This window comes from Manis pentadactyla, chromosome 13 (genome assembly GCF_030020395.1).
Source record: "Manis pentadactyla isolate mManPen7 chromosome 13, mManPen7.hap1, whole genome shotgun sequence".
Taxonomy (NCBI): Eukaryota; Metazoa; Chordata; class Mammalia; order Pholidota; family Manidae; genus Manis; species Manis pentadactyla.
In genome coordinates this window covers 11,045,192-11,072,149 of record NC_080031.1, presented here as the reverse complement: position 1 = coordinate 11,072,149, position 26,958 = coordinate 11,045,192, and the positions used below count along the sequence as shown (strand labels likewise).

Sequence of the window (26,958 nt, the reverse complement as noted above, 5' to 3'; positions counted from 1 at the left end):
CTAACATCTTATCTATTCTCCATAATCCTTCTAAATGCCTCCTGTTTTCAGGATAAAATCCAAATTCCTTCTCATGATATATAAAGCCCTTTAAGGCCTTATCTTTATTTCTTAAAGGTTACCTCTTGCCATTCCTTTAACTCCAATCACATCCATTTAGAAGGGTCATATTCTCACATGAGTCACAGCATTTACAATGCTGTTCCTTTTGCCTATAATTCCCATCCACCCTTTTCCCCAATCAAATTTTGATTTTGTCTCATACTACTGCTTCTAATTCTTCAAAATTCAGACCAGGAAGTCTTCCCTGTCCTTCTGCTATACCATACCATATCCCCAATTTGGGGTTCAAAACACAGTCTCTGCGCTCCCATATATTCTTGTAATTTTCTTCCAATGACATTAGAAGATACATTTTACTTTATGAATATCTTTTATTTTACTTGAGATTTGAGGATCTTTAATTTGACATTTTTACATTTATGCTGATTAGAGAAATTAGTCTGTAACACCGCTTTCTTGCAATGTCCTTGTCAAGTTAGTATCAAGGTTACACAGGCAACTATAGTTACTTAGGAATATTCCATCTTCCATTCTCTGGAATATTTTATGTAAAACTTAGTTTTTTCCCCTTAAATATTTGGCAACTAACATTTATTGAGTACATACTATGTGCCAGGTCCTGTATTATAAGCACATTTACATGTTACCTCATTTAATCCTCAAAGGAATTTTATGAGGTATATACCTTTATTATCCTTGTCTCATAGAGAAGAAACTGCGGCTTATAGACCTAACTTTCCTAAAATCATTTAGACGGTAGATAGTAAAACTGGAACTTAAACATATATCTCCCCATGTTTTAAACTACATGTTACATTGTCTTGTAATACTTAATATATAGTATTATAATTATCATTTATCTGCTTCTACGTTAGTCAATGAAATCTTTCTAGTAAGATCCTTAAAGAATAAGATCGTATCTTTCATTTTTTGCACCACTATGTCTAGCATCATATCTACTAATTAATAGCTGTTCAATAAATATCTTCTAAATGCATGAATGAAACGTATCATTTGATCCTTATAACAACTGAGTGAGGGAAGGCAGTTATTATCTATTACTGTTTAGAGAGCAGATGTATTTTTATTTAGAATGCTGCTGAAGTAGTTTTGTCTTTGCATTAAATCATATAACCTCCGTGCAAAGGCATACATGATTTAGCTTATGCAATAGGGGAAGAGCAAAAAAAGAATTTTAATTATTTGCAAACTATCAACAATAACAGATTGAATTTTCTGATAGCATCTGTATGACAGGGACCTTATATTTTTTCTGGGGTCAAGAATATAAATCCAAGAAGAGAAAGATTATCCAGTGAGAAAAAAGGCAATAAAACAAAAGCCTGAAGCAGAAAAGCTTTCAAAGAAGGTCAGGGGTATAGCTAAAGGAGAATTTCCCACTGACTATGCCATGTGGTAGGCATGTCATAAGAAGATTTAGGTTATACATAAAATACCCACAGCAGGGATGTCTCGGCTGCAGTTAAAGGAACTGACCTAAATTTTCATTCTATCTTTGTTGACGAGTCTGTAACATGCTTATATATGGGTATTATAGAATTGAAAGTTTTTTTTGATGCATATCAGACCATAATCATGGCTAAACGACTAGGTTATAGAAAGACAAATCTGGTCTAGATATTAAGAATGAACTTCCTGAGATACTAAAATTGTTATCCAGGGAGATTATATAATTACAGTCCTAAAGAACATTAAGAACAGAAAAAATTCTTGAGATATTTAAATAGAATCCTGCATAAAGGGTACTCTAGACAACTTCATGAGGATTTTTCCAAGCCTCTTCTACCTTAATCCAAAATACATAACACATAGTTCCACTGCAACAGTTTTTGTCAAGCTGCTTTCAGGACAACACTTAATATATCACAAGGGGGCAAAAAAGCATGTGAGAATAAAAACGTACCAAAGGAACTATTAAACACCTCACAGGAAAAGCATTCTCACTAGTGGATCACCACATAAACATTTCTTAAGTCCTTTACTCTCTATTGCAAAATAAACAGGATATTGAGCAGCAAGGGGCCCCTTACAAAGCAGATACTGCTGAGGCTCCTGAAGTCAAATATACTAATGATGAGAAATTTGAAAAATTAGGAAATGAAGAATTAAAAAACAATGATTTATTTTCACCATCCAAAGACAATTCTTAAACATCTTGGAATGTGTACTTATTTTTTCCATCATCATTATCGTTGCACAGAGGTTTGTCTCCACTCGGTCCACAGGTTGGGAGAAGTTCAGGGGTGTTTAAGAACCTGTCCTCAGGCAGGAGGCGGAGGCTCTAGCAGAAGCTCCAAGAACCGGGGCTTGTAGCAGTGCCCCTCAAAGGCTAATCTTTTTTCTTGGAATTTTTACATTTATGTTCATGAAAGAAATTGGTCTGTAATGTTGCTTTCCTATTTAAGCTGGCCTCTGCAGTCATTTGAGAAGTATTCCCTGTTTTCTATTGTCCAAAATAGTTTATTTAAAACTTAGTGTTACTATTTTCTTTGAATATTTGGAATGAAGACATCAGAGACTGAATTTTTCTTTTTGCTAAGATTTTTACTATTTAATTCCTTAAGTGATAAGGATTATTCAGATTTGTATTTCTTCTTGCATCCATTTTCAGTTTTTCATTTTTAAAGGAGTTTGTCTTACCGAAATGATCAAAATTTTTAGTGTAGAGTTGTCCACAAAGTTCTCTTATTATCATTTAATGTCTCTAGGTTCTGTAGTAATGGCTCCTTTTTCATTCCTAATATTGGTAACTTGTGTTTTCTCTCTTTTCTTTTTACTGATTAGTAAAAGTGGCACGTCCCTGGCAAAAATAAATTCTCAAAGAACCAGTTTTTGGCTTTGTTGATTTTCTCCACTGTGCATTTTTCTATTTCATTGATTTCTGCTCTGCGACATCCTTCTTCTAGCTTGATTTGCTATTTTTCTAGAATAAGATGGAAAGTTAAAACATTGAATTTAGCCTTTTTACTTTTTCTGGTAATTGCAATTAGGCAGAGCTGCTCTAACATTCCCTCTAAGCACTGGTTTAGATGCACCTGATAAGTTTTGGTATGTTTTATCATCATTATGATTCTCTTCAAAGTATTTCCTAATTTCCAGTGTAATTTTACCTTTGACCCAGAATTCTTTAAAAATGTACTGCTTATTGACTTCTAGCTTAGTATCATTATAATCAGAGAACATACTCTGAAAAATGACCCAGGATATGATCAATTTTGGTAAATGTGCCATGGGCACTTGGAAATAATATATTCTGCCACTGTTATAAATGTTTTCATTTTTCAGGAGGACATATCTAGCGGTAAAATGGCTAGGTCACAGGGTGGGTGTATGCTTACACAAAATAATAACAGTTTTCTAAAGTGGTTGCACTTTTTTCCACTTTAACCATCAACACATGAGTTACAGCTAATCTACATCCTTGCCAATATCTGGTACTGTTGTTATTTTTGGTTTGGTTTTTTTTTTTTTTAAGCTATTCTAATGAATATGAAGTGGTAGCTCATTGTGTATTTATTGAGTTCCTATTTTATACTGTTCAATTCACACTTTCTACTTTATTTTATAATTTCCAGTTCTCTGGTGAAATTCTCTTATTTTTTTCATTTATTTTTGTCCATTTTCCCCCTATATCTGCATAAGTATATAAATCTTTTTAAAGTACTTGCCTGCTAACACTAATGTCTGTGTCACTTTTGAGTCTGCTTCTGTTGCCTCTTTTTTCTCTTGCCTGTCTTTTAGTCATCAGGTTCTATCTGACATGCCAAGAAATTTTGATTGAATGCTGAAAATTGTTAAAATTTTTAGAGGCTCCAAATGATGTTATTTTTGACTAAAAAAGGTTCACCCTTTTCTCTGCTAGGCAGAGAGTACAGATTCATCACCTTAATCCAGTCAGGCACTCAGCAGAATCAAGGCTGCTTTGTGGTTTGAGCAATGTTTTAGGTCCACTTGGTCTACAGCTGGTTAGACCATCTTCTTGGAATATAACTCTCCAAAGCTTTCAACTGAAAGCCTGGTATATTCCTTGGATCCTTGCTCCACTGCCTCACCTCGGTGGGTCCTGAACTCTGCATCTCCTCAGCACCACAAGACTATAGAACATTTCTGCTTCCCAGAAGTTTTCAACTTAGCCCTTCAGCTTTCTTTCCTACACAAATTTAGACTTTGGCAAATATCTTGAGAAGAAAACTAATAAACTTTTTGAGACCCCTCAAGTCTTCAATTTTGTTAATTCAGTTCCTGAACACCAACAAAAGCTCTGCTTAATTCTCTGTCCCCAAGAGGTAGCCCTGTGATTGGTCCATATTCATACTGAAAATTCCTAAAGAAGTCTTTGCTCCCATTGTTCCAAGAAATCTAGTTCCTTATTTCCAAATGTGTGTATGTCAGCCTTCCCTTAATAGTCCACAGGCTTCTCGAACTCAATGTCCAAAACTGAACTCACTAGCATTCTGCCAACTCTGTTTTTTTTAGGCATTTCCCATCTATGTTAATGGTATTACCACTCATTCAGTTTTCCAAGAACATTAGAAATTACCCTTGACTCCTTTCTCAACACCAAACCCAATTGATCATTACGTCCTATGGATTTTACTTCTTTAATTTTATTAAATATATGCCTCTCTGTTCCCAATGTCCTCCTCACCTCCTACCTCAACTACTACAATAACTTTTTAACTAAACCCTTTGCCTTAGTTTTCTGTCCCTTTCAGACCATTCTGTATTCTGCTGAGTAATCTTTCTAAAACACAAATCAGATCATAAGACTTATGCCTTAAAATATTTCAACAGCTTTGTTATACCCCTTTGCCACTTCATTCCCACCAGTTTAGCAACCCTAAGTTTTCACCTTGTTTCCCAGACATACCTTATACATTCATACAAGTTCCTTGACCATCCAGAAAATTCCAATTCACCCTTCAAGACCCACTTTGAGTATTAACTCATCTATAAAGCCTTTCTTGACCTCCGTAGACCATTCCTGCCTCACTTTTCATGTAGCATTATTTTTTTCATTTGCCTTTTTGTCTGGCCTCTCTTGGTGCTCATCCTATTTACCATCATCACCATCACTACCACGGAAGTAATAGCTACTATTTACTGTCATTTTATTAAATGCCAGATACAATATTAAATACTTTACATATATATCTCCATTTAATGTTATCAACAACCTAGAAGATGGCATTATAATCCTCATTTTATAATTAAGGATATTGAGCCTCAGAGGTATAGGAACGTGTTTGAGGTTACACAGCTAGTAAGTGTCCAATTCAGTCCTAAGACTATTTGCTTCTAAACCTGTGCTATGAACCACTCTCCTGCCACACATTCAAATTTTATGTTCTCACCATATATTACAGTGTCTGGCATGTGGTAGCCTCTCCATAAATGATTTATTGATAAGGAGTACTAAACAAGGTAATATATGAAAGCCATTGTAAATTATGAAACTCTACATTAAAATTATTATTTCCTTCCATCCTAACTCAGTTTTGATTCCTCTACTTCACCATCCTTATCTGCTTCTCCAGCACACTTATCCATCTAGGCCCAAATGAAATGTAATAATTTATCTGTTCTCCAGAGGGAATCAATAAACCTTCTTCTGTGTTCCCAGAGATTCTATACCTATTGGTTCTATTATAATAATTATATTACTTGTTTGCATGCAATTGTTCCCCCATCCACCATAGATTATAAGGTTCTTCAAGTAAAAGAATTACATTGTATTTTTCTTTGTATTACCTGTGCCTAGGACAGTGCCAGTATATGGAAGATGCCAAGTTAATGTTGGCAGAATAAATGCAGAATCACTCTCAGACCTGGATAAGAGAAGAGGTCTTTGCCTTGGAACCCACATTTTTCTCCTAGGTTTACTGAGATATAATCAACAAATAACATTGTGTAGCTTTAAAGTATACAATATATATCAGTGATTTGATATACATATATATTGTGAGATGATTACCACAATAAAGTTAGTTAATATATCCATCACCTTACATAGATACCTTTTTTCCTTTGATAAGAACATTAAAATTTACTCTTAGTGAATTTCAAGTGTACAATACAGTACTGTTAATCATAGTCACCATGTTGTACATTATTAGATTGCTAGAACTCATTCCTCTTACAACTGAAAGTTTATACCCCTTGGCCAACACCTCATTTCCCCCACACTGCGGGTCCTGGCAACCATCAGTCTATTCTGTTTTGATGAGCTTGACTTCTTTTTATAAATTTAACATGTAAGTCAGATCATAAAATATTTGTTTTTCTCTGATTTATTTCACTTGCTATAATGCCCTCAAGGTTTATTCATGTTGTCACAAATGGTAGCATTTCCCTCTTTATTATGGTTGAATAATATTCCATTATACATTATCACATTTTCTTCATCTGTTCACATGTTGATTCTTAGGTTGTTTCTATGTCTTGTCTATCTTTATGAATAATGCTGCAATGAACATGGGGATGCAGATACCTCTTTGAGATAGTGATTTCATTTCCTTCTGATATATACCTAGAAGCAAATTGCTTGGTCATATGGTACTTTAATTTTTAATTTTTGAGGAACCACCATACTGTTTGCCATAATGTCTACGCCAATTTACATTCCCACCAACAGTGCATAAGGGTTCTGATTTTTTCACATCCTTGCCAGCATTTATCTCTTGTCTTTCCGATAATAGCCATTCAAACTGATGTGAAGCGGTTATCTCATTATAGTTTAGATTTGCATTTCCCTGATGATTAATGATGTTGAGCATGCTTTCATGCACCTATTGGCCATTTGTATGTCTTCTTAGAAAAATGTCTATTCAGGTCCTTTGCTCATTTTTAATTGGGTTGTTTTGTTTTTTTCTATTAAATAAAATGAGTTCCTTATATATTCTGGATATGAACACCTTATCAAATAATGGTGTGCAAATATTTTCACCCATTCTATAGGTTACCTTTTCATTTTGTTGATTGCCTTTGTAAGCAGAAGCTTTTTAATTTAACACAGTCACTTCCACTTAATTTTTTGCTTTTGCTATACTTACAGTGTCTTATTTTTAAAAAAACTTGCTAAGACCAGTGTTAAAGGGCTTACCCCTGTTTTCTTCTAGTAGTTTTACAGTTTCAGGTCTTATTTTGAAGTCTCTAATACATTTTGAGTTCATTTTTGATGGTGCAAGATAGGGATCCAGTTTCATTATTTGTATGTGGATATCCAGTTTTCCCAACACCATTTATTAAAGAACACTATCCTTTCCCCATTGTATATTCTTGGCTCCTTTGCTGTAAATTAATTGGTTTATTTCTGAGTTCTTTATTTTGTCCCATTGATCTATATACATGTTTCTATGGTGATAACCACACTGTTTTGATTACAATAACTTTGTAATATAATTTGATATCTAGATGTGTGATACCTCCAGTTTTGTTCTATTTTCTCAAGATTGTTTTGGATGCTTGGGATCTTTTCATGGTTCCATATGGATTTTAGGATTGTTTTTTCTATTTCTGCCATTGAATTATAGACTGCCTTGGTCAGTATGGACATTTTAACAATATTAATTCTTCCAGTCCATTAGTCTGGAATATCTTTCCATTTATTTGTGTCTGCAATTTCTTTCATCAATGTTTTATAGTTTCCAGCATGCAGATCTTTCATCTCCTTGGTTAAATTTATTCCTAAGTATTTTATTCTTTATGATGTTATTATTCATAGGGTTAATTTTCTTAATTTCTCTAGTAGTTCATTGTTAGTATATAGAAACAAAACTGACTTTTGTAAATTGATTTTGTATCCTACAACTTTACTAAGTTTATTAATTAGTTCTAACAAGTTTTTGGTGGAGTCTTTGGGGTTTTCTATATATAATGTCATCTGCAAATAGTGACAATGTAAATTCTTCCTTTCCGATTTGGACTGCCTTTTCTTTCTTTTTCTTGCTTACTTACTTTGGCTAGGACTTCCAGTACTATGTGGAATAAAAGTGGCAAGAGTGGGCATCCTTGTCTTGTTCCTGATCTTAAATGAAAAGCATTCAGCTTTTCATCATTGAGTGTGATGTTGACTGTGGGCTTGTCATGTATGGTCTTTATTATGATGAGGTATATTCCCTCTATATCTACTTTATTGAGGGTTTTTATCATGAGTATATGTTGAATTGCATCGAATGCTTCATTTTTTTTAATGATTCAATTATTTTTATCTTTCATTTTATTAATCTGGTGTATCACATAGATTGATTTGCAGATACTAAACCATCCTTGCATTTGTGAAATAAATCCTGCTTCATCATAGTATAGATCCTATTAATGTATTGTTGAATTCAGTTTGCTAATATTTTGTTGAGACTTTTTGCATCTATGTTCATTAGGGATATTGGCCTGTAATTTTCTTTTCTTGTAGTTCCTTGCCTGGTTTTGGTATCAGTGTAATCCTGGCCTTACAGTGAGTTTGGAAGTTCGCTCCTCTTCTATTTTTTTGAAGAATTTGTGAATGATTGGCATTAATTCTTCTTTAAATGTTTGGTAGAATTCACCAGAGAAACTGTCTTATCCTGCATATTTGTTTGTTGGGAGGATTTGGACTACTGATTCCATCTCCTTATAATTGGTCTGTTCAAATTCTCTACTTATTTATGATTCAGTCTTGATGGGTTGCATATTTCTAGAAATTTATCCATTTTTTTCTAGGTTGTCCAATTTGTTGGTATATAATTATTCATAGTAGTGTCTCATGATCCTTTGTTTCTGTGGTAGCAGTTGTCTCCTATTTCATTTATAATTTTCTTTGAGTTCTCTCTCTCTTTTTCTTTTTTTAATGGTTAATCTAGCTAAGGATTTCAATTTTGTTTATCTTCTCAAAAAACTCACTCTTAGTTTCACTAATCATTTTTACCTAATCTCCAGTTCATTTTTTCTGCTCTAATCCTTATTATTTCCTTCCTTGGGCTAACTCTGGGCATAGTTTGCTCTTGTTATTTTAGTTCTTGAGGTGTAAGGTTAGATTGTTTGAGATCTTTCTTTTTCCTTAAAGGTATTTATAACTGTAAACTTTTCTCTTAGAACTGCTTTTGTTGCATGTCATATGTTTTGGTATATTGTGTTTCTTTTTTCATTTGTCTCAAGGTATTTTTTTATTTCCCTTTTAATTTCTTTTTTAAGCCATTAGTTGTTCAAGAGAGTGCTAATTATTTCCATGTATGTACTTAGGAATTTTCCAATTTTCCTCCTGTTATTGATTTTTAGTTTTATATCATTATGTTTGGAAAAAAAACTTGACAGAAGTTCAATTTTCTTGAATTTGTTAAGACTTGTTTTGTGGCCTAACATATGATCTATCCCAGATAGATGTGTGTTCTTGAGAAGAATGTGTTCTGTTGCTGTTGGATAAGATGCTGGGTATGTGTTTTAGGTCTATTTGGTCCATAGTGTTGTTCAAAAACAAGGAAACTATTGTTTCCTTATTGATTTTTCTGTCAGGATATTATATCCATTGTTGAGAAGGAGGTATTAAAGTCCTTACTATTACTGTATTGCTGTTTATTTCTCCTTTCAGTTCTGTTAGTGTTTGTTTTATATTTAGGTATTTCAATGTTGGATAGGTATTTGCAATAGTTATATCAGCTTGATATAATGGACTCCTTTATTATTATATAATGAACTTCTTTGTCTATTATGACCCTTTTTAACTTAACTAGTCTATTTTGTCTGATATAAGGATAGATACCCCTCCTCTCTTTTAGAGACTATTTGCATGGAATGTCTTTTTCCATCCTTTCACTTTCACCCTACGTGTGTCCTTAAAGCTAAAGTGAGTCTTACAGGCATGATTTCCTTCCTAAGACACTGTGGTATGGGCAAAAGAAGAGACAAATAGGTCAATAGAACAGAAAAGATTGCCCAGAAATAGATCCACATCAACATAGCTAACTGATCTTTGGCAAAGGGGCAAATGCAATACAATGAAGCAAAGGAAGTCTTTTCACCAAATGGTGAATGAAAAATTGAATATCCATGCACAAAAGCATGAATCCAGTCACTGACCTTATACCCCTTACAAAAATTAACTCAAAATGCATCATAGAACTAAATGTAAAACACAAAGTTATAAAACTCCTAGAAGATAACAGCACTCTGGATATGGTAATGACTTAGATACAACACCAAAGGCATAATCCTGAAAGAAATAATTATAAGCTGGACTTCATTAAAATTAAAAACTTCTGCTGCTCAAAAGACAATGTCAAAGGAATGAGAATTCAAGCCACAGACTAGGAGAAAAGATTTGCAAAAGACACATCTGGTAAAGAACTGTTATCAAAAATATACAAAGAACTCAAAACTATTAAGGAAAATAGCCCAATTAAAATGGGGCAAAAACCTGGACACCTCACCAAAGAAGATATACAGATGGCCAATAAGTATACGAACAAAAATGAAATACCACTGCACACCTAACAGAGTGACCAAAATCCAAAACACTGACACCACCAAATACTGGAGAGGATGTGGAGCAAAAGGCACTCTCATTAATTACCGGTGGATGCAAAATGGTACAGCCACTTTGGAAGAACATTTGGCAGTTTCTTGCAAAAGTAAAGATACTCTTACTATAAGATCCAGCAAATTCACTCCTTAGTATTTACCCAAAGAGATGAAAACTGAGGCCCACGCAAAACCTGCATGTGAATTTGTAGCCACTTTTTTTTATAATTGCTCAATCTTGGAAGAAACCAAGATATTCCTCAGGTGAATGAATAAACTGTGGTTCATGCAGACAATAGAATATTATTCAGGACTAAAAAGAAATTAGCTATCAAGCCATTAACAGGCTTTGGAGGAACCTTAAGTGCATATTACTAAATGAAAGAAGCCAATCTGAAAAGGCTACATAGCTTATGATTCCAACTACAAGACATTCTGGCAATGGCAAAACAATGGACACAGTAAAAAAGATCAGTGGTTGCCATGGCTGGGGGAAGGGAGAGATGAATAGATGGAGCATGAAGTGTTTTTAGGGCAGCAAAACTATTCTATAAGATATTATGTGGACATATATGCCACTATGCATTTGTCAAAACCTGTAAGAATGTACAACAGCAAATGTGAATCCTAATGTGAACATGGATTACCATGCATCAAAGTAGGTTTATCAGCTGTAACAAATGTACCACTGGATGTTGATAGTAGAGGAGGCAGTTCACGTTTAGGGGCAGGAAGTTAAATGGGAACTCTCTGTACTTTGTGCTTAATTTTGTAAACCTACAACTGTTCCACAAAATAAAAACATAGCTCTTAACCATCTTTTAATACTCCTACCCAGATAAAAAATAGTTGTTTCCACTATGAATCAGAAGGCAAAACCACTGCCTGATTACTTCTAAAACGTAAGCTTCCAAAATCATCTTAACAGATAATTTAAGATGAAGATGAGAGAACTTACTTGTCAATTTTCTTCCTATGTTCTTTTTGCCTTTGTTGTTCTCTCACCTGTTCTCTTTCAATATCCATGAAAAGTCGTCTATACCTGAGGTACTGCTTTTGACGCTAAAGGAAAGAAGATAGAATTGTTAAGTTTCTGCTGTCAGAGGACTTTCCAAGGAAGGAAAATATCCTTGTGCGATAGACAAAAAAATAGTATCATACAGAAGTCATGTGCAATTAAGTCTTTAATTTCCTTCTATTTACGGTGACTCAGGATAATATCATATTGAGCAAGATAGCTATTAGATGTTTCAGACAAATCAGAGAATGAAGTACTAATTTAGTTTGCCCTTAGTATAGTCCCTTGTCAAAAGCAATTGAGGAAATGACTGTATTTGATGTGAAAAGATATATACTATATGTTTACTCTGTGTTCCCAAGTAGTAAGTACCACAGGAACAGGGCCAAAGAAACATGTGAGAAGTATTTTAAAACAGAGTAATAGTCACTTTAACTTTGCAAAATTAAACCCACACCACGAAAACCAACTCTTAGCAGAGTATAATGTGGTGAAGAGGAGAGAGGAGTCTCATACTTTTAAAGGAAACAAGTAAAATAAAAGCAAGTGCTACTACCCTATATATAATCTGTTCATACCTCTGGATTTATATGTTCCCTTTTAAGAATACAAGCTACTCAAAGGGCACTGGTGTACACACAGATATACACATTGACATGTTTTTGCCCTCTGAGTAGCTTGTGTCATTTTAGTAAAAATATTAAAAGTTTAATAGCAATTCTCAATATTGAAGATACATCAAAATTATCAGTTGTATTTTTTAAAAACACAGATGCTTCCAAACTACCTTTTCAGATACTGATTCAGTATATCTGATTTGGGTCTAAGCATCTGTATTTTGAAAAGAAATCCACATCTGGTTTTGGTGCACAGCCAGTGTCAAAAACTGTTAGTTTAAACTAACTTTGGGTTGAAATGAAAAAAAAGGGGGTCATAAATTAAAACTCTTCCTTTCAATAAGTTGTTGTGACAAGTATACACTAATGTGGGAAATCCCTAGGATCAAATCTCTGATTTCACATCAATCTACTCTAAATCCTAGTTGCTCAGAAGTTTAATATATTATAATGACCCAAGTAACTACAAGCTCTTAATGTGTAAGGAAACAAATTGTTCCCAATTTTACATCCACTATATATGTGAAATATATACTACATATATTATAGTAGAAATACTGATGCCCCAAAACAGTTGTCATTACATACCTCTTTCTTCTTCTCTTCTTGATCTACCCCAGACTGAAGTGCCAGTGGGAACCCAGTGTTCAATCCTGACTGATATTCATCATAAACCTGTTAGAAAGTCCAGTCACACAAAGTGACAAAATTGCCAAAAGCTAGCCCTGTGCACATTTGTGATATATTCATCTATTGATTCCTTTCTCCAGCAACCTTGAGCTCAAGAGGATAAAAAAAAATTTTTAATAAATGTTTAAAGAATGAAAGGAACCAGTTTCAAAAGGAATTAACCAATCAAAAAACAATAAACCAAAAAAAAAGACTCAAGTCAAAAACACAGATGAAGAATTGCATCAAAAAGAATAAAATACCTAGGGATAAACCTAACCAAAGAAGTGAAAGACCTATACTCTGAAAACTACAAGTCACTCTTAAGAGAAATCAAAGGGGACACTAACAAATGGAAACTCATCCCATGCTCGTGGCTAGGAAGAACAATATCGTCAAAATGGCCATCCTGCCCAAAGCAATATACAGATTTGATGCAATCCCTATCAAATTACCAGCAGCATTCTTCAATGAACTGGAACAAATAGTTCAAAAATTCATATGGAAACACCAAAGACCCCGAATAGCCAAAGCAATCCTGAGAAAGAAGAATAAGTAGGGGGGATCTCACTCCCCAACTTCAAGCTCTACTACAAAGCCATAGTAATCAAGACAATTTGGTCCTGGCACAAGAACAGAGCCACAGACCAGTGGAACAGACTAGAGACTCCAGACATTAACCAAAACATATATGGTCAATTAATATTTGATAAAGGAGCCATGGACATACAATGGCAAAATGACAGTCTCTTCAACAGATGGTGCTGGCAAAACTGGACAGCTACATGTAGGAGAATGAAACTGGACCATTGTCTAACCCCATACACAAAAGTAAATTCAAAATGGATCAAAGACCTGAATGTAAGTCATGAAACCATAAAACTCTTAGAAAAAAACATAGGCAAAAACCTCTTAGACATAAACATGAGTGACCTCTTCTTGAACATATCTCCCCGGGCAAGGAAAACAACAGCAAAAATGAACAAGTGGGACTATATTAAGCTGAAAAGCTTCTGTACAGCAAAAGACACCATCAATAGAACAAAAAGGAACCCTACAGTATGGGAGCATATATTTGTAAATGACAGATCCGACAAAGGCTTGACGTCCAAAATATATAAAGAGCTCACCCACCTCAACAAACAAAAAACAAATAATCCAATTAAAAAATGGGCAGAGGAGCTGAACAGACAGTTCTCCAAAAAAGAAATACAGATGGCCAACAGACACATGAAAAAATGCTCCACATCGCTAATTATCAGAGAAATGCAAATTAAAACCACAATGAGGTATCACCTCACACCAGTAAGGATGGCTACCATCCAAAAGACAAACAACAACAAATGTAGGCAAGGTTGTGGAGAAAGGGGACCCTCCTACACTGCTGGTGGGAATGTAAATTAGTTCAACCATTGTGGAAAGCAGTATTGAGGCTCATCAAAATGCTCAAAATAGACTTACCATTTGACCCAGGAATTGCACTCCTAGGAATTTACCCTAAGAATGCAGCACTCAAGTTTGAAAAAGACAGATGCACCCCTATGTTTATCGCAGCACTATTTACAATAGCCAAGAAATGGAAGCAACCTAAGTGTCCATCAGTAGATGAATGGATAAAGAAGATGTGGTACATATACACAATGGAATATAATTCAGCCATAAGAAGAAAACAAATCCTACCATTTGCAACAACATGGATGGAGCTGGAGGGTATTATGCTCAGGGAAACAAGCCATGCGGAGAAAGAGAAATACCAAATGATTTCACTCATCTGTGGAGTATAAGACCAAAGGAAAAACTGAAGGAACAAAACAGCAGCAGAATCACAGAACCCAAGAATGGACTAACAGAGGAGCAAAGCCTAATTTGGCTACCCAGAAAATGAATTAAGATACGATATGAAGAACTTCCAACATCAACATTCTCTGGAAGAGTCATTCCAGAAGATGATCATCAAAAAACTTCAACAAAGATCCTGGTGCTGTTGCAGTTGCAGCTGCATTCATCCTACCAGTTCCTGGACTTGCCATTGGAATGAAGAAGGAGATATCCAAGCTGGCCTGTGCATACAGTGAAACAACAAATTTGATTGGATCTATAGTCAGAACTCAACCAAGAATTAGGAGAAGTGCAAGTTGCAGCACTCCAAAATCTTGTGACTATAGACTATCTATGTTAAAAGAACATATGGGATGTGAACAGTTCCCAGGAATGTGTTGTTTTAATTTGTCTGATTTTTCTCAAAATATTCAAATTCAGTTAGACAATAGCCATCATATCATTGATAAGTTTTCACAAATGCATAGGGTGCCTAACTGGTTTTCTTGGTTTCACTGGATATGGCTGGTAATTGTAGGTCTGCTTTGGTTATGTAGCTGTATTCCTATTATGTTAATGTGTGCACGCAATTTAATAAGTAATTTAAAACCTATACTCACTTATGTTACACTACAAGAAGATATGTCAAAGAAATAATCAATCTTCCCATGTTTTCTTCTGTCTGCTACTTCTATAGCTTCTCTTCTTCCTTCATAATTACAACCCTAAGTAGAATTCGTGCCTCATATCGAAATTACCGAGCATCATAATTCTTCCAAGTGGTAAAGATACCTCAAGACAAATGCTGGGCATAAAAGCCACAGGGCATAAATCTGCAAAAAAGTAAAAAGCTAACCTTTTCAAACAATATTGCTTCTCTCTCACTTACCAACTTCACATTTCCCTGTATGGCCCCGGAAGATGACTGGTTAGCCAGAGATGGGTAAGATTCCTCAAGGGAGGAACAACCTAAGACAGGCACAGTCGCAGGGGGGCCATCAGGTGAGAAATTGGGGATCAACAGAGGTGAGGCTTAGAACCTCACCCCCCCTGTTTTGAGAGAAATCTTCTGCATCCGTGGATGTTTTGTTGCCCTTGTCTAGCTTGGATTAATAGTTAGTCTATAGGCACACACCTGATCATCCACATTTGCCCTCTTACAACACTAAACTATGTTTTCTACCTTTATCTTGCATCTATCTGCCACTTCAGCATTTTATTTAAAAAAATAATAATAATAATAATAATAATAATAAGGGAGAAATGTGGGATTCACATATAAATCAAGTATAAAAATCAAACGAATAATCATAATTGACCTGATCGTTTATAGTTCATGATGCGTGATCAAAACCGAAAGTTTCTGTGATGACTGCCCTTGCACTGTTCACCATGTAAGAACTTGTTCACTATGTAAAAACTTGTTCGTTATGCTTCAGAAGATGGGAGACTGTTGAGAATTAGGCTTGGGGTTGATGAATGATTGTGCATTGAGTCCCCTATACAGAATTTTATTGTTGTTAACAACCATATGATCAATAAATATGAGAGATGCCCTCTCAAAAACAAAAAAAAACACAGATGAAGAAATGACAAATCAAAATGTTCAGAATGTAATAAGCTCTTCTAAAGTGGTCACTTAAAATCACTCTATCAAAAATGTGCTTGGGATTGAATCCAGGATATAAAAGCTATATCTTTTAGTATCTCAAATATATAATAATTTTACATTTATACAACTCTCTTGATGGGCATGAGTCCAGAGGGTAACAGCCTGAAAATATAACAATCAACTAACATGGCAGGAAGGAAACTGGAGCTAACTTCCCCCCACATTACCAGGAAAGCCTGTAACATAACGACATATACCTACTAGGATACTATATGGGTCAAATTATGATCTCTAACTTTCAGAAATAAAAGCCTAAAGTTACTTTAATATCTTTTGCTTAAAAGTTATTTATCTTTTGGTGACATGGCAAGATACAAGATCAATATACAAAAATCAATTGTATTTCTATGTACCTAGATGGAACTTAATCTGAAAATGAAATTAAGGGAAAAGTCTATTTAAAATACCATCAAAAATAGTTAGAAATAAATTTAATAAAGGAAGTATAAATTTTATACTCTGAAACCTACAAAACATTGTTGAAAGAAATTAAATAAGATTTAAATGAATGGAAAAGCATCTCATGTCATGGATCAGAAGATTTAATATTGATAAGATGGCAGTACTCATCCCCCTCAAATTGATCAACAGATTTAATGCATTTTTCAAGACAATTTCAGTTAACTTCTTTGTAGAATTCATATGAAAATGCAAGGGACCTAAAATAGCTAAGATGATCTTGAAACAGAAAGACAAAGTTGGAGGACTCACTCTTCCTAAATCAAAGCTTTCTACAAAGCTACAGTAATTCAAGACTAACAGATCAATGGAATAGAACTGAGAGCTGAGAAAAAACCCTTATTTTTACAATCAAATGATTTTTGACAAGAGTGCTAAGAGAATTCAATAGGGAGGAAGTCTTTTCAACAGATGATGTTGGAACAACTGGATATCCATATGCAAAAGAATGACACTGGATCCCTACCTAACACCACTTATGAAAATTAACTCAAAGTGGATCGATCACAGATATAATGTATGAAATATATTTCTTCACAGAGAGGAGCACCAAGGAGTAAATCTTGTATTAGGTGATGGTTTCTTTGATATAACACCAAAACCATATGCCACAAAAGGAAAGTAAATGACTTGGACTTCTTCAAAATTAAAAATTTTTGCGCAGCAAAAGAAACCATCAAGAAAATGAAAAGACACCCAAAGAATGGGAGAAAACATTTGCAAATCATATGACTAATAAGGGACCTGTATGTATATACTAAGAACTAACATAATTCAATAATCAAAAGAAAACCCAAATACAAATTGGGTTGAGGATTTAATCAACAGTCTTCCAAAGAAGATATACAAATGGCCAATAAGCACATGAAACCATCAGGAAAATGTAAATCAAAACCACGATGAGATACCATTTCACACCCATTAAGACTACAATTAAAAAGACAGACAAGTCTTGCTGAAGATGTGATGAAAGTGGAACCCTCATATACTGCTGGCAGCAATGAAAAATAGAACCACTTTGGAAACCAGTTTGGCAGTTCCTCAAAAGTCAATACGCGTAGTTAGCACATGTCCCAGCAATTCCATTCCTTGGTACCCCAAGAGAAATGAAGATATATATCCACAGAAAAACTTGTACACAAATATTCATAGCAGCATTACTCATCATACACAAGTGGAAACAATCCAAATGTCCATTAACTGATAGGTGGATAAATGTGCTATATGCATAAAATGGAATATTATCCAATGAATATGAATGGAATACTGCTATATACTACAAAGTCAAAGAACTGAAAACATTATGCTAAGTGAAAGAAGCTAGTCACACAAGACTAGCGTGAATGATCCCATTTATAAGAAAAGTCTAGAATAAGCAAATCTAGAGACAGAAAGTAAATTAGTGGTGGCCTAGTCTGGGATTGGGGATGAGGGGAGAACGGGAATGGCTACTAATGGGTGAAGGACTTTTGGAGGGTGATGAAAATGTTTTAAAAAAAAAAAAATAGTGGCAAAGTTTGCACAACCCTTTGAATGTACTAAAAACACTGAATTGTACACTTTAAATGGATTGGTTGTATGGTATGCAAACTACAGTCAATCTTCATTATTTACTCACTCCTTATTTATGAATCACCTATTCACTAGAATTTATTTGTAATCCCAAAATTAATGCTCACAGTGCTTTTCTGGTCATTACAGACATGCACAGAGCTGTGGAAAATTTGAATTACCAGATGTACATGCTGCCAGCTGAGGTTGAACAGGGATATGTTCTGCCTTCAAATTGTAAACAAGTATCCTTTTCAAGGTGTATTTAGTGCCAAAGTTTTTGTATTTTTGTGCTTTTTGGGGGGGACTTCATGGTTTAAAATGGCTTCTAGGCACAGTGCTGAAGAACTATCTAATATTCCAAAGCATAAGAAGGCTGTGATGTGCCTTATAGAGAAAATACATGTATTAAATAAACTTCATTTAGGCATGAGCCATAGTGCTACTGGCCCTGAGTTCAATGTTAATGAATCAACAATATATATTAAATAAGGTATCTTTAAACAGAAAATCATATAAAACAAGGCTGACCAAAATGCTGCAATCAGAGGTTCAGAGAAACCTAATCTCCCTTAGGAGCAATGGTTCAGTATTCACTAATTCAGTGCTCACAGCAACTTTATGGAACATATCTATGGTGGATAACAAGAATCAACTATGTATCTCAATAATGCTATTATTTTTTAAGTTATTCATTTGTTTTTTATAGGTAAAATCTGAAAATAATACAGAGCAAAAGGCTGATTGTGGTTATCTCTGGAATTTTTGGTTATTTTTTTCTTTTTGTTTGTGTTTGCTTTTGCTATAATAAAAATGAAATTATTTTCTGCTTTCAAAAAAGTAAGAAAAACTGGACTTCCCGCACTGGCCAAGGAGTAAGCCCACTCTTGTCTTCTCTCTTTCACTGACTATAACTAAAATTCCAGGAAATGTGGCCCTAGTATCCAGAGAATGTAAAGGGTGGGTCTCTTGAAGAGGGGTAAGCTAGAAAAGTGGATTTTTCTACTTTTGAGACTGTAAACCCTAAGCATGAACATGGTCTAAAGCTGCACAATTAAAGTGCTTTCTCCCAAAAGACTGGATTTTCTGGGAGTCTAAAAGGAAAAACAACTAATCCAGGAGTGAGGATGTTTACGGTCAGTCTGGCAGAAGAACAAGAAAGCAGCATCTTCAATAGAATAATCAGGGATAGGTACTTCTCTTCTGGGCTCAGTTAATGCCCCATGCATCCTCCACCACTAATTATGTTGCTTCATCATTATCTGCTTATATGTCAGTCTCTCTTCTTTAAGCTGTCTAAAATTTGAGTTCCGTGTCTTGTTCACAGCTATATCTTTGATATTTAATATCTAAACAATGGCTATCTTCTAACAGGTGCTCAATAAATGCTGGATCGGTTGGTTCATTCAAAACATATTAGCAAGATACTATTAGGTCTGAGGCACTGTGTTAAAGGCCATCTATACACTGGTAAACAAAACAGGTGCGGGGCCTCTCTTCATAAAGCTTACAGACTAGCAGAAAATGTAAATAAACAAATAATTACAAAGTGTTTTGTGTGCTGAGAAGGAAACAATGAAAGGATAGAGGAAAGCAGAAGAGGGGAGACCTATTTTTGAGAAGGTGGTCAGGGTGGTTTCACTTTACTTTTCTAAGGAGGTGACATTTATGCTGAAACCTGAAGGATGAGAAGGGACCAGCTTTGTGAAGAAAAAAGAATATCCAGCTGGAGGGAAAAAACATATGCAAGAGACCTGAGGTAGGAAAGAGCAGACACAGTTCAGGATCCATAGAGGACAGCATGCAATAAACCATGGCAGTGTGTCTTAAGGCCAACCTTGCACATCCAAGCTAAAAATCACAAAAGAGCTGCAGCTTAGTCCTGAGAACCTCAGCCCAAATCAGACTTTATGCCTACTTTTCTATCTGATCTCCTAAAAGAGCCAAGCAGAAATGTCTCTTTATTCTTTCATATATCCTGACAATGTCAGTTGCATGAAGGCTCTATTTCTCAAATAACATAAAAACCACAAGATAGAAGTAACCCAGCGATAAAATTCTAATGAGAATAAAACAAACTTCAATTGAGCCATGGAAGAATCTTAGTAGGCCACGGTATTGAAACATTCTCTTGAAAAACTATACAGTTTAACTCAATACACCAAAACTTAGGCAATATGACCTGACCAGTTCCAGGCCAAACTCTGACGGGTTTATTTCTTGCTGATCCTGCTCTGTGCTCTGCCAGCTTCCTGCTGGAGATCTAGTCCTTGCCCACTGGGTGGGAGAGCCTCCTGACCCCTCCCGCTCAGAGACCATTCGTGTCTTCCCTTCTCACGCCATTAAAGGCAATGGCCATAAGAAATACACTTTTTCTAAAAGAACATATAAAAAATGTAGTCTTTCCAATAGGCAACAAACACTCCTAACAATACCCTAACTTTCAGTGAGAGCCCTAACGTACTCTTAGGCCAGGATAGGGTTTTACACAGTATGAAATAAAACAATAATCTGCTTTTTGCTCAACCTCACCACTCCCAGCTCAGCAGGTGCCTGTAATTCTGTCTAAACCCCACTGCCCCCTGCTCACACTCTGTGGCCAGCTCTACCTGTCTTCTGCTAGAAGCCCCTCTCTGGTGCTTGGGAGGAAGATGCCGATGGCCATCCAGATGCAATTCCTCTTGCCATCTTTCAGTTGTCTCAACAAATGGCTGCTGCCTCAAGTATATGTTCTAAAAGACACGAAAGCACTCATCAATTTGTATAAGGATTAACACAACGGAATGAAAATACTGTTGGCTGCAGCAACGGCCCTGAGGTAATCTAAATCGGGCAGAAGAGTCTGGTACATTATGGCACAAAAGTAGCCATTATATTTCTTCCCATGATTATGGATCTTAACTGTGTCCATAAAGCAATCACAAAACAAGGATAACAAGAGCATCTATCTCACTGGGTTATTGTGAGAAATTAAATGAAATAATAGATACAAAGTAATAGAACCAAAAGGATATGGTAATGAATGTAAACTGCTATTCACAATAATATTAATAATATTATTGATAGTATTAATAAGAGATAATGCTACAGTTATCATCACTGCTAGTAGCATAGCTCTGGCAAGCTCAGATCAAACTCAAATTTACTTTCTGCTGCTTAGTCTTTACTATACTCTCCTTTACCAGCTCTATGGAAGAGCCTGGATCCCTGATTTCACATAAAATATATTCATGGGGCTCCAGAAATAACTCCTCTCTCCATCTCTCATCTGCCATAGTACGTGAGGCATGCCCCTAGTTCCTGCCCTAAAAGATAACATAAACACTGAACATCAATTGCCCCAGCAGGATCACGCTAGGGCAACAGGAAAAGCCTCAGTGAAGAGGCGTGAAGTAGTTTCAATAGGCCAGGATAGTTCCATAAATCACAGAACAAGAGGATATTCTATCTACAGCCATTATTACTGACCTTACACTAAACCCCTGAGGCAGTTACTATAATCTTAAGCCAGAAGTTAAGCAATTTGCTCTCTGCCACTTACTCCTCACTCTGCCCTGCTCTACTTATCCTCTGGGTAGAGGTTAGGTCTTGAGTACTGGGTGAAGCATACCGATGGCACTCCAGAAGCAATTTCTCTTTTGACCGCCCATTTCTCTAAAGATGAGAATTGCTTAATATACTTGTTCTAAAGGAAAACAAAAATACAAAACTCATTGTCTAAGCAGATATGATGGATTAGTGGCAATATTGCAGACTGCAGTGACAACCCCAAAGTAATTACAATCGAAAGGATAATACAACAGGGGTGTGTGTGTGTTTAATATAAAACTTCCAAACATATATCAAAGTAGAAAAATAAATAGTACAATGAATCCCAAGATACCCATCACCCAACTTCAACAATTAGCAACATTTTGTTTTTCATCTAGTACTCCTCTCATTTTTTTTCTGAATCATTTTAAAGCAAATCCCAGATTATTCTGCACTTTCTTTTTTTTCGCATGGGGTAACTATTCAACAATGCGCTTGGAAGACGATAAGGCAACAGGGCAATATTTGTATAATGTTGCTAACATTTGCCCACAGTAAAGCCAGAAAACGAGCTTGTGTCATTTCCACAAGTACTCCTACTCGATGTTCCAGTAACTCCACACACGAAACTACAGGTGGGGAACTTGGGGAAGTTCTGAGGTGGCAAACAGCTTCTTTTGTCCTTCATCATAGTAGGTCTGCAAACTGGACGTCTGGTTTTGGTGCACTGCTGCAGGTAACTAAGAGCAGAATCCTTTCACTGTTTCTGAGGCCAAACCTGCTCAAGGACTTGGGTTTAAGAAGAATGATTTACTGTTGACCAATCAATATTATATAAAACTTGTCTCTTATTTAACCCAAATGGCAGGGATATTTCTCACCTGGACTCTTTAGATCTGGCACATTTTGGAATAACTGAAGACATTATACTCTTAGCCTGATTCTAGAAGCCTTAATTGTATATGGCCTATATACAAACTGAACTAGCCTGACAAGCTCCAACCCAAATCTTAAGTAATTTCGTCCATTACTCTTTTAGAAAGTAGACAGTCCATCCACTGTATTCTGTTCTACCTGTTCATTAGGGGTGGTACAGTCCTGGATTTTAAATACTGATGATACTCGAGAGGTAATTTATCTCTTACTCTCTCTTTGCTGATGAAAGATGATTGCTTGTGAAACATGTTCTAAAGGAACAACGAAAATAGAACACTAATTGTCTAACCTGGGCAACATGTCAATCATAGTACAGGTGCTGGTAAGAACTCCAGGGAAATGGTACCAGGTAAGGATATTCTGATACACTTTGATTAGAATGAGGATGTTAAACTTTTCACCCAACTCTGCAGACCTTAAGTTTTAATCCCAAACCATATATAGAATAGTCAAACACCCCAAATTTTAAGTAATTAGGATCTGCTACTTCTTCCTGCATTATTCATTTAGAGTATGCATGTGGCAATATTGTGAGCTTCAGCACAAGTTGAAGCATAATCTTAGTAAATTAAAATAATCTAAGTGATTCTACAATACGAATATGAGTGTGACTTATTAGCCTTCTGAATGACAGAAGTGATTAGATTGATAGAGTCCATTAGACCAGGATCTTTTGCATCTGCTTCTGTATTTCATATGACCAGTTGTTGAGAATGTATAAAACCCAATTGCTTTATTTCCTGTTAACATCTTTTTTATTCTGCTCTACCTGATCTCTGATGAAAGCCTGGTCCTGGAGTTTAGGAGGTGGATACTGACAACCTGCCAGAGAAAAGTCTTCTCTCCCTTTCTCATTGGTCATACCAGAATAAGGCTTCTTGAAGTACACTTTCTAAAAGAGAAAAGAAAAGAAAACTGTAAATTGTCCAGTGGGAGAAATATGATAGCAATTATATTCTAGGCTTTACTGAGAGCCTTATGATAATTTTTAAACTCAGGATGATGTGAAATACTGTAGAATAAAAGAGAAAAGCACACTTTTTGTCAATTTTAAACTTTAGCTGAAATTAACTTTTCTGGTTCCAAACTGAACCCTAAACAAATTCAGTTCCTGCTGGTCTCCTTTTTCTGCTCTACCTTGTCCCTGATGGAGGCCTGAACTTGATGCCCGTGTAGATCCTGATGGACATGCAGAGGGAACGCCTCTCTCCCTCTCCTACCTATCAAAATTGAGGCTAGCTATTTCGAATTTCCTTTCTAAAAAAAAAACACACAAAGTGTTAATTGTTCAGTTAAAGAAGACAGGTTAATCAACAGTACTTTAGGCTGTAGTGAGAATTCTGGAATTAAGGACAGAGTATAACTGAACACCTTACAGAATAAAACAAAACACTATAGTCTCTTCCACATAAGCCCCTAAATAATCTACCTCCTGTTGACCCCTTTCTTCTTCCTTTGGTCTAACTTATGTCTGGTGGAGGGCTGGCCTTGGAAGCTGGGTAAAAGATACTGTTGGACATTTGTAAACCACTCTTTTTCCCATCTTTCAGCTGTCAAAGCAGACAACAGCTGCCAGAAATATTTTTCCTAATGAAGATTTTAAAAAGTAAATTGTCCAAATAGGGGTAATATGCTCCTGATATTACTTTAACACTTAATGAGAACCTTGGACTTTTGAGAAATCAATCAGGAAAATATTTTTTCTCAACTATAAATCCCAAAATCAGCTGCAGCGTAGCCCTTGCAAATCCCAATCCTAGTCTTAAATAGCTAATTTCTTCTCATTATATCTCCTTTCCACTCTACTTTACCTCATCTCTGGGTAGAAAATCCTGGTCCTGATATTTGAGTAGAATATTCTGGTCTTTGGGGAGAACACACTGATCTTGGGGTAGAAAATGATGATCTTGGCCTTTGGGTAGAACATTCTGGTCTTTGGAGAGAATAAGCTCGTCTTTGGGTAGAAAATCCTGGTGCTGGTTTTTCAGTACACATTTGGGTAGAATATTCTGGTCTTTGGGTAGAATATCCTGATCCTGACATTTCACTTGAATAGTCTGGTCTTTGGGTAGAAAATCCAACACAATACTCCCATCTTCTAGTTCAGGACTCTGGGCTTCCAGCAAAATACCCTGAGTTTCTGTCTTAACAACCTGGGCTTCCTGCTCAATGGCTTGGCCTTCCAGCTCAACAGTCTGGGTACTGAGCCTTGGCTCAACACTCTGGACTCCAGTGAAACCACCCTGGGTTTCCAACAGATCACCTTGGGCTTCTGGAAGATGATCCTGGGTTTCTGGCAGGAACTCCTGATGGCCCTGAAGATGTAACTGCTTTAGTTCTTCTTCTTTCGTCACAGCAAATAAAGGATTTTTGAATTGTACTTTCTAAAAGTGAACATAAACATCAAACAAAGAACACCAAGTAGTAGCAGTACTCTAGGTATCCCACAAGATTCCTACAATAATCTTAAAAGGGCATTGTAGTCATACAAATTACGAGGATAAAATGTGAAATTATAGTCTTTCCTCAACATAACAGAACCTCAAACTACAATTTCAAACCTGTAAAACAATACTGGCATCCCTAGTCCAAATCATAATTAGTTTAATTCCTAATATACTATCTCCCTTCACTCCGCTTTACCTGAACTCTGCTGAGAGGCTTGTCTTTATCTTCAGAAAGGGGATCCTGCTGGTTCCCTGAAAACAAATTCATTCTCCCTTTCTCCTCTGTCGTAACAGAAGAGGATTCCTCAGAGTCAGACACCTAAAGAACACACAAACAAAAATGAAAAAATTGTACCTACTACAGGTAGAAATGATATGATTACAAGAAAATCCTAGGTTTTAGCACACTACTAATATAATTTTAGTATTTAGGTCAATTACAGAAGAAGTGCAAGACTAAACTGAGAACTATAAAACCCCATTGGAAGAAGTTAAAGAAGATCTACACAAATGGAAAGACATGAATGTTCATGGATCTTAGAAGACAGTGTTATTAAGACAGCAGTAAGTACTCACCTTTATAGTCAACTGATTTGCAACAAGGGTGCCAAGACAATTCAATAGAGAAAGAATGGTTTTCTCAACAAATGGTGTTGGGACAAGTAAATATCCAGATGCAAAAGACTTAAATTAGAATACTTCCTCATACTATATATAAAAATTAACTCAAAATGGACCAGAGACCTAAATATAACAAGTAAAATTATAAAATTCTTAGAACAGATAGAAGGAAGTCTTCATGACCTTAAATTAAGCAATGGTTTATTACATACTACACCAAAAGCACAAGCAATGAAAGAAAAAAATAGATAAACTGGACCACACCAAAATTAAAAATTTTATGCTGCAAATGATAGTGTTAAGAAAGTTAAATGACAACCACAGAATGGGAGAAAATAATGGCAAATCACATATCTGATAAGAGACTTGTATCCAGGATATATAAAGAACCCTTATAACCCAGTAACAGAAAAACAAAATAACCGAATTGGAAAACGGAAAGTACATCTGAATAGACATTTTCTCCACAAGAGACATATAAATGGGCAAAAAGTACATGAAAAGATATACAAGATCATTAGTCATCAGAAAAATATAAATCAAAAGTACAGTGAGATACCAATTCTCACCCATTAGGATGGCTATCATTAAAAAGATGGACACTAACAAGGATTGGAAAGGATGTAGAGAAACTGGAACCCTCCTATAACACCGATGGAAAACAGCTTGGCAGTTTAAACATAGGGTTACCATATGACCCAGAAATTCCACTACTAGAGAAATGAGTGTCCACACAAAAACATGTATATAACTGCTTATAGCATAATCACTCATAAAAGCCAAGAAGTGGAAACCCAAATGTCCATCAACTGACAAGTGGTCATATAAAATATCATATAGCCATACAATGGGATTTTAGTCATCCATAAAAAGGAATGAAGTACTGATACGTGCTACATACATGGATAAACTGAAAACATTATGCAAAGTGAAAGAAGCCAGCCAAAAAAGACCACATCATATATGATTCCACATATATGAAATGTCCAGAACAGGCAAGTCTATAGAAGACAGAGTAGAATAGTGGTTGCTTAGAACTGGTGG

The 26,958-nt window shown here is 35.6% G+C and overlaps 1 protein-coding gene across 9 annotated transcripts in view; it reads right to left on the bottom strand.

Moving 5' to 3' along the window:
• The window catches only part of CCDC15 (coiled-coil domain containing 15), a 61,129-nt gene that overhangs the window by 18,555 nt on the left and 15,616 nt on the right, over positions 1–26,958 (bottom strand). For 3 of the 9 annotated variants that reach the window (XR_005033526.2, XM_036930271.2, XM_057490339.1), the window contains 7 exons: positions 25,490–25,612; positions 24,658–25,230; positions 23,616–23,738; positions 21,990–22,064; positions 20,989–21,111; positions 12,799–12,885; positions 11,534–11,637 (listed from right to left, as the gene is read on the bottom strand). Coding sequence is in view for 7 of the 9 variants with exons in the window: in XM_036930271.2 (XP_036786166.2) it covers positions 11,534–11,637; positions 12,799–12,885; positions 20,989–21,111; positions 21,990–22,064; positions 23,616–23,738; positions 24,658–25,230; positions 25,490–25,612 (1,208 nt within the window). In the remaining 2 variants the exon portion in view is untranslated. Of the gene's footprint in view, positions 1–906; positions 5,913–11,533; positions 11,638–12,798; positions 12,886–18,561; positions 18,767–20,988; positions 21,112–21,989; positions 22,065–23,615; positions 23,739–24,657; positions 25,231–25,489; positions 25,613–26,958 lie in introns of those variants that run through there. The other 6 variants (XM_057490338.1, XM_036930275.2, XM_057490337.1 and 3 more) reach the window with 6 other exon arrangements.